Below are 17418 nucleotides of genomic sequence, written 5' to 3'. Positions count from 1 at the left end.
TTCCCCAGCACGTAGCACCCCTGATTTCTCATTTCTCTTGCCGTTACAAGCGGCAAAAAGTTTGATTTCGATTCTAAGTCAACCCCCCAACGCTGGATTGTCAAACTTGAAAAAAAAAAAAAAAAAAAAAAAAGGGCCGACCTAGAATTGTGTAAATAGGGTACACAAGAACAGAGGCAGCAACAAAAATTTCGACACTCCACAAAGCTCCAGCAGCTTGTCCCACCCCTGCACAACCTTTGCCAAGGGTTCTTCCTACAGGTGCTCACAGGTGAAATTCTCAGTTTTAACTTTTCAACAAAAGATTTCAAAGCGAAAGCTTCTTAAGTGGGACTGATGGCGTCCTGTCAGAAAACAAATGCATTTCCCCATAGACCGGTTGGTGGACCCAAAAGCTCTGGTAAGATCTCTGGACACACGGCGCGCGCGTGGAACCGGGCTTCCATTGTGCCAAAATGGTTACTTGAAAATCCCGAAAAAGGAACGGTTGTAGATAAGACAATACACGCATCGATCATGAAGCAGGAGTACGAAAGCATAACTTTATCTCATAAACACGTATGTGTAGACGTTTAGATCGTTCGCAAATGTGTTTACTTAGTGCATGAAAAAATCGTTGCACCAGTTCGTTCTTCCGTTTCTCATTTGGTCTTTGAAGGTCTAACAATATTAAATGCATATATGTCCAGATAAATGAGGACTGACCACGTCCTCAACCAATCATAGGCGTTATTTTAATTAGGGCATGTTGCTTGCAACGCCGCCATAGTGTGGCTGACCTACTGGTTTTCCTACCCTCCACCTAGCAGTAGGCCAAGCACCTTCCCTATAATAATACGTTTCGTTTCATCCTCTTTCGCCTGTAAGCTGGTTGGCCGCCAGTGATTTGAGCAGAAGCTAGGCGAAGTGGATGAAGTTCATAACAAGCATATGAACAGATATTTCAGGCGTATCCATTACATCATGCAAAAAGAAAAAGAGAAAAATTCAAGGCCAGTTTGCACGATTTCTCTGTGTTTTAAATTTTATTTCACTATAGGTCTTCGCAACCCGGCAGCTCTGCAAACACATCTCTCAACGATTCGTCTTCGACACTCGTTCTGTCCTCAATAACACTTCTGGTAAACAGGGCCACATAATCTCGAGAGTCCTGCGGAATGTACATCAGCTGCGCTATGTCCTCCTCTTCTCCGACGTCACCATCACAATTCACCGTATCCACTTCGCCAAGCCTAACCTCTGACTCTCTCCCACTGTCCCTCACACATCCCTCACCTCTGGACTTCCCAAGAACTTCCGTACTTGCATCAGTCCTAGCATTGCAGAATGATGATTCAACCTGTTTCATGCCATCCCTGCGCACCTCGTCTCTCTCGAGTTCAGCTTTGCAACTGTCGTCTGCTACCGTGGAATGCCTAAAAACTTCCCTTCTCGCATTAGGCCTAGCTTCCGGGCCATGACCTAAAATATCATCTGCTACCCTGCCGTCTGCATCTCTCTTACTGTTTCTAATACATGCTGCACCATAGGACTTACTAAGAACTTCTCTACTTGCATTAAGCCTAGAATCGCATGGTGGTTCAACCTGTTTTGCTCCATCAATGCACACTGTTGTATCTTCCTGGAGTCCAGCTTTTAAAACGTCATCTGCTGCCCTGCTGTCGTCTGCTCCGAAGTCCATCGTCTGTTGTACCTCCTTCCGGAAGGCCATACAGTGTAGGTGCTGCCTCTTCTCGTAGCGGATTCGGAGAAGTCCGATGTGCTCCAGCGCCTTTCTCCAGCTGGCAATCATGGCAGCGTTGCGCTGCTGGTGCTTCGAGTCCGGCGTGACAATGAAGAGCAGGCCGTTAAGCCTAAGGAGTGCGGCTGCCTTCCGGCAGAAGGACCACCGCTGGACGCACGACGGCAGGTACTCGAGGACGAGGCAGAAGACGACCGCTTCGAAGCTGCCCTCCTGGAGTGCTTCGAGGGGAGTTGTCCTTGGCGTGCGGTCGCTGACCTCGATGGGCCCAGGCACCACTCTCAGCTTCAAAAAGTCGCATTCCACAACGTCCTGTAAGGGGGAGTGGGAGGTAAAGTGGATCGGGTAATTAGTCTGTGCTCCTTTAAAGAAAGGAACGATTTCGGGGCTAGGCTGGAAGAGGATTTTAAAAAAAGGCTACAGTGCATATAAACAAGGACACAAACAGACGACGCTGTCCTGTCGTCTTTTTGTGTCCTTGTTTTTATATTCGCACTGTAGCTATTTTTAAAATGAATTACCAACTCGCCCAACAGTACACCTCGGAAAAGGATAAATACTTGCGCACAAAATAGGGCTGCCTTTGCGCTTGAAGCCTCTTTAATTGGAGGTATTTTAGACGGCCAGTTATGCGCTTTATTCTTTATTCAGCGAGTGCCCCCACTTTGCCAAAAAGGCATTACAGTGGGGGGCTATAGTCTGGAATAAAACAATTCTTCATTTGCACAGCACATTTGCGTCTCTTGCCGCAAATTCCAATCTCTAATAGCAATCGCAAAAAAGGAATTGTAAAACATAGTTCTCCTTGTAAGTTAACCTTTCACCTTGTATTGGTGGTCATTTAGACTGCACATGTAATTGGGTTCACTGAAATAGTTGTTAGGAACAATTCCCAGGTTTCCATGAAATACAAAAAAAAAAAAAAAAAAAAACCTTCATTTGCAGTTTCTTCCCACGCTAAGAAAGCGACTCCCAACCCTATTCCACTTGCATAGCAGTACAGCTGTCTGTCCATTTGTAACACCCCGAAACAAACCGTGCAGCTCTGTTCTGAATTTTCCAGCTTATCAATTGACTTAGCCTTCACTGGATCCCACATAGAGCAAGTTTACTCCAAAATCGGTCTAATACATGTGGGGCAGACAGTATTCTTTGATCGGTAGAAGTATTTTTGAGTGACCATATTCGAAATATAGCCCCACGACAAATTGGCATGTGAGCACGTCAGCTGGCACTCAGCATGCAGATGCTCAGCTTAGCCAAGCTTAGCCAAGCTTCTGCTTGCCCCACTTGTTGCGATGATAAATAGCGCAGCATTACAACCCCAGAATGACTTTGGAAGTAGCCCAGCAATACTTTTAATTTGACTGATCGATTGTAGGGTTTAATGCGCCGACGCAACGCCGGCGATGAGGCGCGCCGTAGTGGAGGGCTCCAGATTAATTCTGACCACCCGCAGGGGGATCTTTAACGTGCGCCGAAATCTCGCACACACGGGCGTTTTTGCGTTTGGTCGCCATCAGAAAAGCGTCCTCGTGCTCAGCAGTGCAACGCCGTAGCCATTGGACCACCGCGGCAGGTACAAAGAGAAATCTTCGAGGCGTTCTGCATTATCAAGGAAAACGACGAATGCGTGAGCACTCCGTTGCTGGCTTTGCACACAAAAGAAAAAGCCTATCTACAGCGTCAATCACGTGTTCTGTGAAAGCTGCGCTTTATGTATCTTTTTAGTGTTTCTGCGCATTTGTGTGCATGTATATAGCCTTTTTTGTCAATAAAGCCTCAGTTGATGTTTAGCGCTCATCCCGTGTCACTGTCTTTTCTTGTGTCCCCGTCTAGTGCGCCCTTTTCCATGTCGAAATCTTCTAACTTTTGGGAGCGTGTGTGTGCGAACGTGCCACCTTTGGGCGAAGTTAAAAAGTAAACCAAACAAAACAATACGAGCAGCTCAGAAATCCCTCCACCCCTTTCGCAGCAAGCATCGTTACCGATTCTATTGCAACTCGTTGCTCTGATGTCTAAGGACAGTTAGTTAGTGGGGCTTCACAAACATGCTTACTGGGCTACTACAAAGTTGACGAGGAAAAAGGTGGTTCGACACTTTTTTGCACAATTCAGCAGGCAAACAGCAGGCACAAACAACAGCAGGCAAGAAAAGGACGAAAAAAACAAACTACAAAATTGATTCACCTTACTGAATATGTCACCTTTTTTACTAAGGCAAAAAAGGTTGCGGTAGGGCTCAAGTGGGAAGAGCACTTCTTGATTATTCCTGTTTATCTTATCTTTTCTTCTCTCTCTTCTTTCAAACTAGTTTAGTCTTTCAAACTTCAGGGCACCCGATGCAAATTGAACTCAGAGTTGCTAGCAATGGTGTAGGGCTCAATGCTGAGCATCGATATTTGCAGAAGCACTCGGCCCACCTACTCCCTGAAGCTACTGCAAGAAAATAATGGTTGCATAAGAACTTCTTTGATTTCGTAGCTTTAACAAGGATTGGGTTAAGGCCCTTAAGGGCACCACTTTTGGCTAACATGAGTGAGATATCAAGAACCATTCCGTTTTACATCTTTTTTGCATGATTTGTTGTTTGCAGGCCGCTATTTGATGCAAAGACAGTTTTCCTGACATTATATGCAGCTCCAGAGTTATGATAAGCAATGGGGTAAAAGATGCACTTGACTCTCTTCCCTTACTGACCATGCTGCTTCCATTTCAGGCCCGTGAGATGCCCAAAGAAATCAGTGTTTGAACCAGAGAACTGCTGGCAATCAATTTAGAACTTCTTCTCACAATCAACCTGACTGTGCAATTGCCGCATACCTTTGTTGCCGGAGTCAAATCGATGGCCAGGGCATCAATGTCGCTGTAGGCACCGAAAGGGTTGTAGCAGCTTCCGACGTCGAGAAGACGCACTTTTCCCGACGCCAACGCCAGCTCCCTGGAAGTTCAGTTGAACTTTGTTAAACTTAAACTTAAATGTAACAAACTAATAATATAATCACGTCTTCAATTGTGATGTTTCCTGCAGACTTTGACAGCAGTTATACAATAAAGCCACGTTTGAAGATTTCACAGTAAGAAATTTAATTATCATGCTAAATAGAAGCTGGCTTTTGAAAATCACGAAGGCGTATTTCCATCTAACTAAATTTATAATTTGATATCCCCCTCCTGCCCCCTGCAACAACACTTTTTTCTTTACTAGAAAAAAAAAACCCTCCCTTTGCAAAAACAAGTCAGAGGTCAATGACGTTTACCAGGTTACACAACATCTCATACACATCTTTGGGTGGCCACTTAAAAACTGCTTTGACCCACACACCCCACAGCAGATGACTGTAGAACAACACAAGCAGAAAAAAGCTACACAGACTCCTTAAGTTTTTTGTTACCATGGCTATTTAAAATCGTTTAATTTGAGTGATACCTTGGGAGCCCCTTTTCATAGCATTCCAGTCATTTCTAGAACACATAAAGCTATTTGGAGTTAGCTCAGAAAACGCCCTTTCAGAATCAGTTTTTTTCATTTTTGCAACAAAACAATGATTTTTGACACGCGTTTGCATCACCTCAGTGTAGAAAAGGGGCGCGTTCATCGCGAGTCACTGCTACCAAAGAATAATGCATGCCACACGTAATTACTCTGCATCAGCGTTTGGTTTCGGTTATCTGGGCACAAATGGTGAATCAGATTACTATTTTCGTTCGTCAAGTTTGCACTCTGACGGTAATAATTCCAAAATCAACTGAAAACATCAAGCAGTGCCTGTTTGCAAAGTTATTTTATGATTTTAGGCAGTTTTATTTCCTTTGCGCACATTGTTCTAAGTCGGGTTCTACTGTCACAGCACCATTTGCAAACAGTTTACAACAGTTTCAATTTCGTTTCTGCATTGCGAAATTCATATTTGGCGCTACTATACTCGGATACAGGTCAAGAAAAAACCGGCATCGCCCAGCCAAAGGCCCCCCTACCATCCAATGGTGTTGCTCTATCAACGTGACGTCGCAGCCGCCCGCAAGCCAGTGCTCGGAGCCAAGCTTTCCTGAATGCGTCCGTGCCGAAAAGTAGTTCTTCAGGGCGCCTTCATTTTGAGCGGAGATAAAAACCTCAGCCGAAATTCTTTATTTGCCCGTTATAATGCAACGCCTTAAAGAACTTATCGTCAGCTGCAGTAGCGAGTTTCAATTATGTTTCTGATGGTGAATTTCTGCTCTTCCGGGTTTTCCCTCAACCGCTTGCTTCTGGTTTTATGCATTGCCGTCCCCATTTCCCGCCATAGATCCCGAAGATGTCGCATCTGAATGTGCTTTATCGTTCTCGACTGAGGCTTGTGGTGCGTTGCCATCTACGCCACGCCGATCGTACAAGAAAAACAAAAGCGGCCGTGTCATCTGCAGCTGCGGACGGGAGATGATCCGGAACGCGTACGTTCGCTTGTGGCATCCTCACCCAGAGCGCAGCATTGAAGAAACAGCCGCGACAGTGAGCGATCTTCTTGGAGTCAGCAAGAGCTTGGTGATGGACGTGAAGAAGGAGATGAAAAATAATGATGGCAATCTTGAGACGCCCTGCCGAAAGCGCCCTGTGCATAACTCTCTGTGGCGTTAACGTCGTGTGCTATGCACAACAGTAATATTTACAACTGACTGGCGTAATCTACGAGAAATAGACAAGGAGTTACCGTGGGTAGCACAGACACAGGAGGGACTAAACGGTAGAACGAGAAGCACTTCACGCTCAAGACCAAATGCCCGCACAAGATGACGACGACTGCTTTGCATCATACAGCGTACACAGATTGCAGTAACTGCAGTGGCGGCTGTTTACCGGCAATGCCGGTCGCTCACAAAGCAGAAGAAAAAACACCATAGCGATTATCGCTACCGAGCATGTTAAGAACACTGCACACAACACGCAAACAAGGAATATGACTGAACGGCACTAAAAATCACCCTCAGAGAGCCCGACGCCGCCGATGGTTTGACGCGAACAGCGGAGGCGGTCATTTTGGTAGAAGTCCGTAAGCGCGAAAGAACATGCTCTGATTTCTTCCGCGAGCGCGGCGTGGAGGCGGCCTACCGCGATGTCATGTTGATACGGTGACACCATGGCTGGATGAGAAAAAGTCGCATTTTTCTTGAGTTGTATCCGAGTATACACAGTTACCCAACTTCAAGCCTATTTGCCGAGGCGCCTTGAGCATCCGCTACTGATCCTTGAAAAAAGCCAGCTGCTCGTGATTTCATCAAACCCTAACCCGATTTCAGCGGTAAAAACTTCTGATGCAAGTCAAAAAATAACACCCGGTCACCAGATATTAGTTCCGACAAGGAGAGCGCTTCAAACCGGCCTTGCACACCGCCAGCTGTTCGCCGGACAGTTTCGTTTTCATGCAAGGTTATCTCTGGAGTTCTAGAGTTGCTCCTTAGTAAAACTGTCTACACATACGAACGGAGTTTCCAACAGGTCTGGTATTTTTTCTTTTCGAAAATGTTAGGTGGCGCTGCAATGGAGCCACGAAACTACTCGGTGAAAGCTCGCAGGGCACGATTTTAAGGCATGGCACCTCATTCCTGCAAGCAGGGCTACAAGAGCGAGCCAGAAGATGATAATAAACTGCAAGTTTATGTTTTGTGAGATAACTGACAGTGAAAGTCAACAAGCGTCAACCACCGCGTTTCATTTTCAACTCCACGCAGATTTTTTTGCATCACGTGCTTGTCCCGAATACTGTGCTCGCCATAAATGCAAAGTCAGCCATGCAAAGTCAGTCACTGACAAGATATTTTTACATCATGTGCGGATAAATTGGTGCCACTGATAATTTCAAACCGCCAAAATTGTTCCAGGAAACCACCCAAAATTGCACCTTTTAAAATGGAGGTTAGGCTTCAACACATGGTGCTGGCACCACGCGCACTAACATTTTTTGAACATTTGACAAACAGTTCTGCGCAAGTCCACATTTTTTCCAGGACGTGCTCTTGAAACGTTTTTCCACAAAATGTACATTTTGAAATTTTTTTTTACTATCGGTGGTTTGTTATACAGAACTCCTTTTTTATCAACAACTTCACAGAAATTTTGATTTTGATATTTTTTTCGCAACTATGATGTATGAAAACATTTAAAACACTGGTGTCGTTGGAAAGGGAGTTAAATCACCTGCATTTCATGTTGCTGCAATCGGTGCCCAACCAATATGTATAGAAGATAAAAAAATGTGTTCGTAGACCCCTAAAAATCGGTCAATTATCCACGGCAACGAAAGCGTTAAGCGCGAATTGACGATAAAGGCACAATCTCTCCTGCTATACACAGAGTGTCTCTAAAGTTGGCTTCACTGCCAGCAACGATGCACTGCCAGGAAGACATTTTCTACGTGCTTTAGAAAAGGCCGTAGAACAGCTTGCAGGGCCTCTTATTAAAGGAGCCACGAAGAGAAAATACAACTTCGTGTAATTTGAAAGAACTAGGATTCAGTATCTCACTCAGCTCCATTGCAGCCCCAAAAGATGTTTTTTTAACGAAAAAAAAAAGCAAGAAGTATTTAAAAACTTTCAAACTTTGCGCCCCAGTGACGTGTTATGAGCAAGAATGACGTCATACGGGCCAGCAATAAAACATAATTTTCAGTGCGTTAACTGCACGTTAGCATTCGAGTGATGCGGTCAAATGGAACTAGAGGGCCCATTACAGACGTTCAGTCATGTGTCGTCGCGACAGGTCAGTTAGGCGGCCGCCAATCGCACAAACAAGGTTCCGTGACGTCATAGAAAAGTTGTGGGAAATTGGCTAGGGGGTCGCGACTGCTTCACACGTTTTCTTTACTATCTCCGTTATTTGTTGGAAGATTGCGATGATATTGGTATCATTGTTATCGGGACTGAGCAGTATTTCTTATAAACCCAACTTGTATTTTGTCTTCATGGCTCCACATTTCCCTCCATTAAAGTAGGCTTCACTACTAAAAACCAGTGCCTTGCTGGGAAGCGGTTTTTTAGGGGCAATATAGCTGACAGTTTCATGCAGCGGAAAAGGAATCGATTATTTTGGAGAAATGGACATTTATTAGAGCGAACTTGTGCTCTACAGCTAACTTAAAGATGAGTGCAGTATTGGGTGAGTGGTAATCCACCTTAAGGGCACACACTGGTCTTAGAAACATCTTTTTTTTATTTCCAAGAAATTTTAAAAAACTTCACGGGCTTGTTCAGTTTTTTCAGCTCGTTTCAAATGTCCAATCAGTTTTGATGCAAGTTATTTAGTTGACAAAATAACTAAAAATCTTTCTTGATTGTTCATGGGGACAATACAAAATGAAAATAAACTATTCAACAAAAAAAATTGCCAGCAGGGAATGAATATATGATAGCAGTTGTGATAACGCAATGTTGGAAGCAGTTTTTTTGTATGGCGGTCGCATGTAAGTGTACATCCATTCTAACTACTAGGTTTATTTTAATTAGGGTACTCCTGTTAACCAATTATATTATAATGCTAATTAAACAATTATTAAAACATGAAATGCAAGGTGTAAAATTTAAGCTTCACGCTGCAAAATAAATTATCTCTCTAGCTGCACTACATGCTGCGAAGTACCTCTTAAAAATTTCCCGTCACTGCGATACTGCTCGTGGTGAAAAAGAGGGGAATTATGGGAAAATTGTAATTTTTCTTACTTTTGTACGTACCTGGCACTGTTCCAGTACTGAATTTTGAGAGGCAGGACTGTGCAAACAAATAGAAAAGTGATGGCTAAAAAAATGCTTTCTTTTGGGGGCAATTTTTCTATCCCAAGTACACATGTGCACCCTTAATACTACACCGTAACAAAAAAAACACAAAAGTGTGGAAGGGCATTTAGGCACTGGCGGAAAGTGCACTCCAAAATTCGACCAACGCCAAGTCATGCAGCCCCGCTGCGACCATATGACAAGGGGAATCGTGGAGGCTGCAGAAATCGCAATGCGTCAGTGTGGTCCTATAACCCTGTCCACCAAAGAGCTTGATTATTTACACGGGCGAAACAACGTTGACATAACATCGCTAGCTATCTCAAAGAACACGTGCATAGTGCGAGGAGAGGAGGGCTAGGCATCCTGTGTTTTTGCCTCTCGGGTTTGTATCAGGTGGCCTGTTATTGCACGCGCTTTTATAAATACCACATGTTTCTGCAATAAAATTTCAGTTGGAAGTCAGCGCTTGTCCTGTGTGCCTCAGCTGTAGTCCTTGTTTTTGTCGTGCTCTAGTTTTAAGTTAACTTAAAAAAAAAAGAACAAGTGGCAGCCAACAATGTGACGTGCACAAACGAGCGTCGGTAAAATCGAATGTCATCGAATTTCCTGTGCACGCATTTATCCAGGATGCTACAGTTTCCAGTAACATGGGTTTGGATTGAGATCATTTAAGAACAGTCTGGGAAAGTGACTGCAAGGTGACGCTGTTTTCCCATCAAATCAGATTGCCTGTGCGACATACAAAATAAGGAGAAGAAATACACTCTTCGCTTCAAACACGGATAAGACAGCTGGGAACAGACAGGTGGTAGCAATGAAACACCCAAGCGAACAAAATGGAACGCACAGTTCGCGGCAATATGAAAATATGAACGCCACGGAGTATTTAATCATTAGCATGTTTTTATGCTGCAAAAGTGTAACCTTCCAGGCGTTAAAGATGCACAGATGGCTTTCTTGAGTAAGTCCACAAAGAATCAGTGCTATGAAGTTAAAAGAGATACCTAAACACTCCAGCGTCTTGGTGCACCGATACCTATTCCTACTGTCAGTGCCACTTATGCAATCCCAGCAAGATATGTTCCAACCACCACCAACTTGGTCGGACGTCGCTTCTTCTGCAACGTGCACACGTCAGCCGAGATAGACACGCACTGTACCGTGATTGCATTAACCGTCTGGCTTGCTCGAGGACAGAGTCAGAGCTTGGAAGGCCCATTTTCCGGTGATGCCTCTGCAAGCTGTGCTCGAGGCCCCCTTCAAAAAAGTACCACCTGCAAAGAAGAGAAAAAAAGAAAAGCGCAATGTGGTTAAAGTTCAAGACTCCACTTGAACTTGTGAACAAATGGTCACGGTACTTGGTGAATTCAATCAAGTGCAGCAGTTGAACTTCGCAGGTACAGATGCTTTAGTGAAAGCTTGCTTGACTGAAGCGAGTGCCCAGTAACCCATTGTTATAACCTTCGCAAAACAAAAAGCCTAAAAAACGCTTAGAGCTCTTTGGAGCTATGGGTTGTCCTATTAATTCCACTATACTGAGTTATCTGCACAATGTTACCTGCAATGTTAGACTCGTCTTACCAGCTAATTTTCATATTTGTTTCGGGGCAGTTTCGATAGAACAAGAGGTACAACCATTTTCTCTAATTGTACTCCCTCTATAGAGGGCCATGGCATGACAGCAGAAGGGAATTCTGTAATGTTTATAACTGCACTGTCAACTAACTATTTATGACAACTAAATGAAATTCGGCATAATGATAGCGTCGTCTGGCGGCCAATTGTCATATACAGTGGAATCTTGTTAAACCGCACCCGCATAAGCCGTAGTGTGTTTTTATACATAGCTAAACTTTATCCCTGACTCGAGCTCCGTTTAACCTAATGCATTTGGATAAACCGTAGCGCCGGTTAGCACGTACTTTCTTCGCATCCCCGTCAGGTACAGTTTAATGAGGTTTCACTGCAATTGGTTTTGTAATACTTTCACTAATACAAGAGTTAGAGTTGTTTTCTCTAATCGTACTCCTCCTATAGATGCCTATGTATTGATGTTTACAATTTCACTGTCAACTAACTAATCATGACAGGTCACAAAAGCTGAGTAATCATAGAGTCGTTTTATCGGCAAATTGCCATGCAATGTTTTTTTTTTTTTTTTTGGCATAGGGGAGTTGATAAAACAAGGGTTGCAGCCGTTATCTCCTGAGCATTCATGATAAAGTTGGATTTCCCGCAAGGCGTTTTTACTCGCAAGGTTTTCACTGACAGACAACAAAAATGCACGGAACCTTAGCCATACACGGCTTTGCTGTAAAAATTGTTGCGCCCACCTCCCCGCGAGGGGAACCCTGTGTAGATGCGACGCATCGTGGGGTCGGTTCTGAAATCGCGTGAAACGTGTCGGGAACGCGTATGATTATTATGTTTTATGATTATTATTATGTTTTATTGGCCGATCTTGGTCAATCTCTCTAAGTGGTAAGCTTGGGGCTTCGCTGTCGCAACGACCTTTACTCCATCATTGTTGCTGTAAGTGGGAGCTTCTTTTCTTTAATTGCAAGTGTTAATCATTGCCCCATCATGCGTTGTATCAGTAGCATCTTGACGTAGTTTGAATGAGTCAAGGATATAAGGCGCGTTCGTAGCATTTGATTCTGTCTCGGTTTTGTGGCGCAGTGGGAAGAGCACCGTGTACCTTGCGTTCCGCCCACAGGGTCGTGGAATTGAAACCGGGCGCCGCTAACTATTATTTTTTTTATAGTGTAGGGGGAGGGGTGTGGACGAGAGAGGGGCATCGGAGAGGAGAGGGGGTGAGCGGCGGAGAGCGCAGCTTGCGCGGCGAGGAGAATGGGGGAGGGGCGGAAGACGCTGACGCTGCATGGACAAGGCGAGTGGATGAGATGCAGTCGCATCTAAAAACTCAGATAATTTGGATGTACCCACTACAAAATACTGTGCGAAGGAAAAGTGCTGTCCAATCCCCATGTGCTACAGGCGGTTACGTAGCCCTTTCAAAGTCTTCTGGGCACACACAGAGGATTCAGAGTAAGTGAACATAATACTTTTGGTCGACCTTTCCAATACTTGCACTGTAGGTAATTGATGGATTCATTCATTTGTTGCTGGGGGCTTCACTAAGCAGGCACATCACACCCAGTATCTTCTGCAAACTGAAACTTGGTGTTGCACCCAGTTTAAACCCCCCCATTGAGAAAACACTCAATGAGCGCTGTAAGACGTGCGTGTAATGCTTTGGACTGCTTGTAAAAGCAATTTCCTCCAAAGACCGTAATTACGTAAGTTTTGAACTTGCCCCACATAGTATCAGTTATGATATGCCCCACATTTCTTGCAAATTTGAACTGCGCAAAGTATTAAGTTCTTTAAAGACAGCTGGAAACATTGCATGCCCCTTGCATAATGCCTCAAAGCTGGGCAAATTACTGCCTTTAGTAACTTTCCCTAAAACACTTGAACAACCAACAACTTTCTACGTTTTGTCTGGACATCTTTCCTGGCATCCTCTCATTTGAACTCAGCACAGAGTTCAGTTGTCCGAAAACAGAAAACATGCATTTTATAATGCTCTTGACCACCTGCTTTAGTATTTCATTTTTTCCGAGGCCTGTAATTAACCAATATACTTTAAAATTTGCTCACCCATAATGTGCCACACACTCCCTGAAAATTTAGGCTTTGTGCCGCGTTGAGATCTCTCGAGACAGTAGGCAGGAATTCTATGCGCTTGGTGCGGTGCCTCTAAATGGGCCAAAAAATGCGCAATCAGCAGTTTTACCCAAAGCCTAATTAACTTACACAAGTCCAAATTTTAACACAAATAGCTCTTGACAAGCCCTTACGCCCGCACTTGTCCGACTTCTGTAACTTCGTAAACTCTCTTAGACCATAGCAGAATCACACTGATGCGGCACTAGGAACAAAGGCTCTCTTGATTTTTTTTAACTGACTCAGGATTGACCGAGGTTCTATAGCCTTGAAGTTTTCTGACTTTTTCCCCTGATATTGCAATTTTTTTCAACGCTCCTTATTTATTTCATTTCGTTCTCACTCTTATTCACTGCTTCAATGTACTTTTTACCCTTTTCTTGTACTCCTTTTTGCCTTGCTATGTGCACCCCAAGACCTGCCATTTGTGGGGCTCACCTCTTAAGTATTTATTAAAGCTTTCTCGGTGCATCTCCATATTTAAACACGGTGCATGGTTTCATTTTTCCAGAGCACTGAAAAACATCGTATCACACTTCAACGTGCCTCTAGCCACACCACCAGCTTCGCTGCAACAGAGTGAAAATGCGGTGCACTGTTTAGAAACCCCATACTTAAGCGCAATTTTGTTTTTAAACAAAAGGGAATTATTTATACTGCGGCACGGGCTACAAAACGGTAAAACGTATAGACTGGAAAGTACGGTAATGTGGTAAGCAAGGGATGATAGACATGACACAGGTCACGACACAGTCACGCAGGACGAGCACGGCGATTTTTTTGTTCCTTTCATTAGTTCTTGCTTGCGTGTTTAAATGTTGTTCTGTGTTTTGTGCCGTATGAACACTGGCAGTTCAGTGGAGCAAAACGCAAGTTTGCAGCTCGCCAAAGTGAAGGGCACTGTAGCCGTATGGGACTGCAAGTTATAGGCATGTCTAAGAAAAATAGAAGAGTGAGGGAGGAAAAAAGAAAAAAAAAAAAAAAAGGAGTGCGCTTCAAGTTTGACAATTAAATACCAAACTTAAATTTCAAGTTTCGCACAAGATTGCTGTCAGCCAGATCAAACGTTATCCTTTGCAAAGGGATGAGCTCACCTGCCAAGCAGGTGTAAAGACAATTTAAAGGTTGTGCTGTTGTATCAAGCTAAACGGTTTTGTTCTTGGAGAGCTTGAAGGAGTGACTGGAGCAGAGAAGAATGCCAATGACGGACGGGGACCGAAATTCAATACAATGACATTTACGGCGAGTATTTCCGGAGAATGTTTTTGCCAGCTTTTTTCACCTGAAGTTAAACGAGCTACGAAGACAGAATACAACTTTGTTTCATTTGAAAGAACCGTGCTTCAGTACCTCACACAGCTCCATTCCAGCCACGGAACACATTTTTTAACCAAAAATTGCTGCAAGCATTGAGAAACTTTTAAACTTCACGCTACAAGGACGTGTTATAGTCAGGAGTGACATCGTAAAGACCAGCACTAAAAACACAATTATCAATGCGTTAACTGCACGCTATCATTCAAGTGATGCAATCAAACACAACTAGAGGCCCCACTGCCATCGTCCAATCCCGTGTCTTCGCTATGGTTTAGGTCGGCGGCTGCCAATCGCACAAACAAGATTCGTGATGTCACAGAAAAGTTGCTGTAAACTTTGCGCCAGAATTGGTATCGTTGTTATTGGGACAACACATTTTTTTTTTAAAATTAACCCTTTCGCTGTCACCGACGTTCCGGTACGTTTTCGCATTTCTCCTCTGGAGTGCCACTGATGTACCAGTATGTTCTCCATTGTGCATTCGAAAATTCGCGCCATAGCGCAAAGCGGGCGCGCTTTGGCTGCTCGCGCCATCTGTTGAATCTTTCCAGTAGCTCGTATTTTCACTCGCTAACTCTCTCAACGGTATATTGAAGAGTATGGAGCACCTTTCATTGCTGGGGGGCTTCGTCGCTCCACACGCCGTACTCTGTCAGGATGAGTGACCATGCGGCATGCGTGTGAATACGTGTATAAGGGTTGTTGTGCCATCCGCAACGGGTTTGTGGTGTTTTTTTTATTTTGTTCCCACGTCTGCTAAGGCGCACCACGTTAGCCCAGCACACCGTTGCCTCTGCAATAGACCGAAACAACTCAATCGCGGCTCTTTCGCTCGATCATTTCTGTGCGTTGTATGTGCTGCTGAAAGCGCTCCCTCCATGCGCATGGTTACGGAGTCTTCGACTACGGACAGTAGCGATGGTTCTTCGATTCCAATCTAAATACAAGCCGAGCTCGGAATCGCATTCCGAGAGTTTCTCATCCGAGGAACGGGTGCAAGTCCCACAGCGTCAGATTCTGATGTTGAAACAGTGAAGGTCGCCGTCCCGGAAGCATGCACAGCAAACTGAATATATCTGGAAGAAAGGCGATTTCTCACCCACGCTCTTTCCTTTCGACGTGTTACATCCCGGACGCTATCATAGTTGAATAAATCACTACGGTATGTTCCCTCCCTCATATTTCAGAAACCAAGCCAACACTGGGGGGTGCGTCGCGGCCAGAAACACCCGACAGTGAAAGGGTCAAACAAACTTGCATTTTGTCTTCACTGTCCCTTAAAGGGTCCATACAGACACTTGCGTCCAGAAAGTGGTTCACAGTCGGATTCTCCTCACTGTATAACAGGGGCAAGCACCATGTCATGGCGTGTCTGTACATAAGGACATGTTTGAATGTGTTGTGCGTAGCAGGTGGCCTTATACATGCCTCAGGGTCTGGTAGCACCACTCAATGCGATCCTTGTACGGCCAGACAGAGGTGGCCAGCTGAAGCATGCTCTCAGCGTATTTCCTCCTGGTCTCGCTGTCTCGGCAGTGGTCCCTCCAAACCCGGTCTCCGTCTCCATCTGAATGAGGTGGCAGCAAACACACTCGGTTATGCCTCTGCTTTCCAATAAAGAACTTGCGTACATATTGATTAATCCCCGCTTGGAGGCCTGGCATATGTTGCACTGTGGGGTAAAGACAAGCAAGATTAGGTACAGCCCTAAAAGTGCATATGCCACGTGATGTACCTGCAAGGTGTGTGATTTATGAGTGTGTGCATTCTGCCCACGCACAATTTTACCAGTTCGTAGTATGAACTCTATAGCTGTCACTCTTGATTCTAGCAAGCTAACTGATGATAATGATGATCGCTAGAATTTTGACGTGTACTCTCTGAAAAGTGATTAGCCAACATTTTTCAGCAATCCAGTCACCAGGACGTGGCAAATCAAGTAAGCTAACATAAAAGTAAAATTTTAACCATAAAAAATATGCTAGCCGGTACCTTCAGCTGTGATGGAAAAGAGCGGGCCAAATAGGAAAATTTTGAACGCGAATTAACGTCAGCGCGCTAGCACCAATTCGCAGCTCAAATGACCAAATAGCGAACCGGTAGAGGACACTTTGCGCCACATAGTGGTTATTTCAGGTACGTTCCGAGGGGAAATGATGTACCAGGACATAACACACGAGATAATAACGACCGATGGTTCCCGTAAGAAATTTAAACCAGTTGCGCGTAAGGTAGACAGCCGGCATTTTATCTTCATTACCCCTTACTGACGCAAACGAAAAAGCCGTGTTTTCCGACAGAAACTCAAACGCTTGAAATCTACGCACCCACGACAACACCATGAACAAAACGTGTAGCGCCAACCCATGTATAGCAACATTAGTCGAATTTCAGTTTAGAGTTTTAGGTTTGTCCTTACGTGACGTGCTTTGAATAATCATCAGGCTAATCATGAGCTGTCTCACCTTTAAATTTGTAACGTAAGAAAACTTACTCGTCTGGTAGTCGAGTCTGAGCTTCTCGTGAACGCCTCTGATGACGGCCACGAGCTCTTGTTGATCCTCACGAGTCATATCGGCCTGCTATGAATTGTCCCCTGACGGACATGCAATCTAGTTCACAGAGGCGGAGATCAGAGTGACATGGGGCAAGTAACGAGTAGTAATTAGAGAAGAAGACACAGGCAGGATCACTAACGCCAAATGTTTAGCAGAAAACGTGCAACAACGCGGAGGAACGAACGTTCCGTTCACTCAGTTGCCGTGGTTTCGGTTATAATTAGAATCCCGCAGAGCCGTAGTTTCCCAGGAATGTTACGACACTTTTTAAACTCTATGTAAAATAAAAAATTACAAATATGACAGCAACAAACATAAAAATATTTA

General features: G+C 44.4%; 1 protein-coding gene across 2 annotated transcripts; it reads right to left on the bottom strand.

Moving 5' to 3' along the window:
• Positions 1–426: 426 nt before the first annotated feature.
• On the bottom strand, positions 427–17305 carry Samtor (S-adenosylmethionine sensor upstream of TORC1). Of its 2 annotated transcripts, none has more exons than XM_077672709.1 (5): positions 17028–17305; positions 15962–16100; positions 10648–10761; positions 4565–4682; positions 427–2053 (listed from the first exon to the last, which is right to left on the bottom strand). In XM_077672709.1, exons 1-5 carry the CDS (start codon positions 17104–17106, stop codon positions 1034–1036), a joined length of 1470 nt encoding a protein of 489 aa, XP_077528835.1. In that variant the 5' UTR covers positions 17107–17305; the 3' UTR covers positions 427–1033. The 2 variants fall into 2 exon arrangements, with proteins under 2 accessions (XP_077528835.1, XP_077528836.1); XM_077672710.1 differs by having other exon boundaries at positions 435–2053; positions 10663–10761.
• Positions 17306–17418: the final 113 nt, after the last annotated feature.

The sequence above is a fragment of the Haemaphysalis longicornis genome, unplaced genomic scaffold (assembly GCF_048455015.1).
Source record: "Haemaphysalis longicornis isolate Haplotype H1 unplaced genomic scaffold, Haemaphysalis longicornis Haplotype H1 scaffold_6, whole genome shotgun sequence".
Classification (NCBI taxonomy): Eukaryota; Metazoa; Arthropoda; class Arachnida; order Ixodida; family Ixodidae; genus Haemaphysalis; species Haemaphysalis longicornis.
This window is presented reverse-complemented; position numbering and strand designations above follow the sequence as displayed.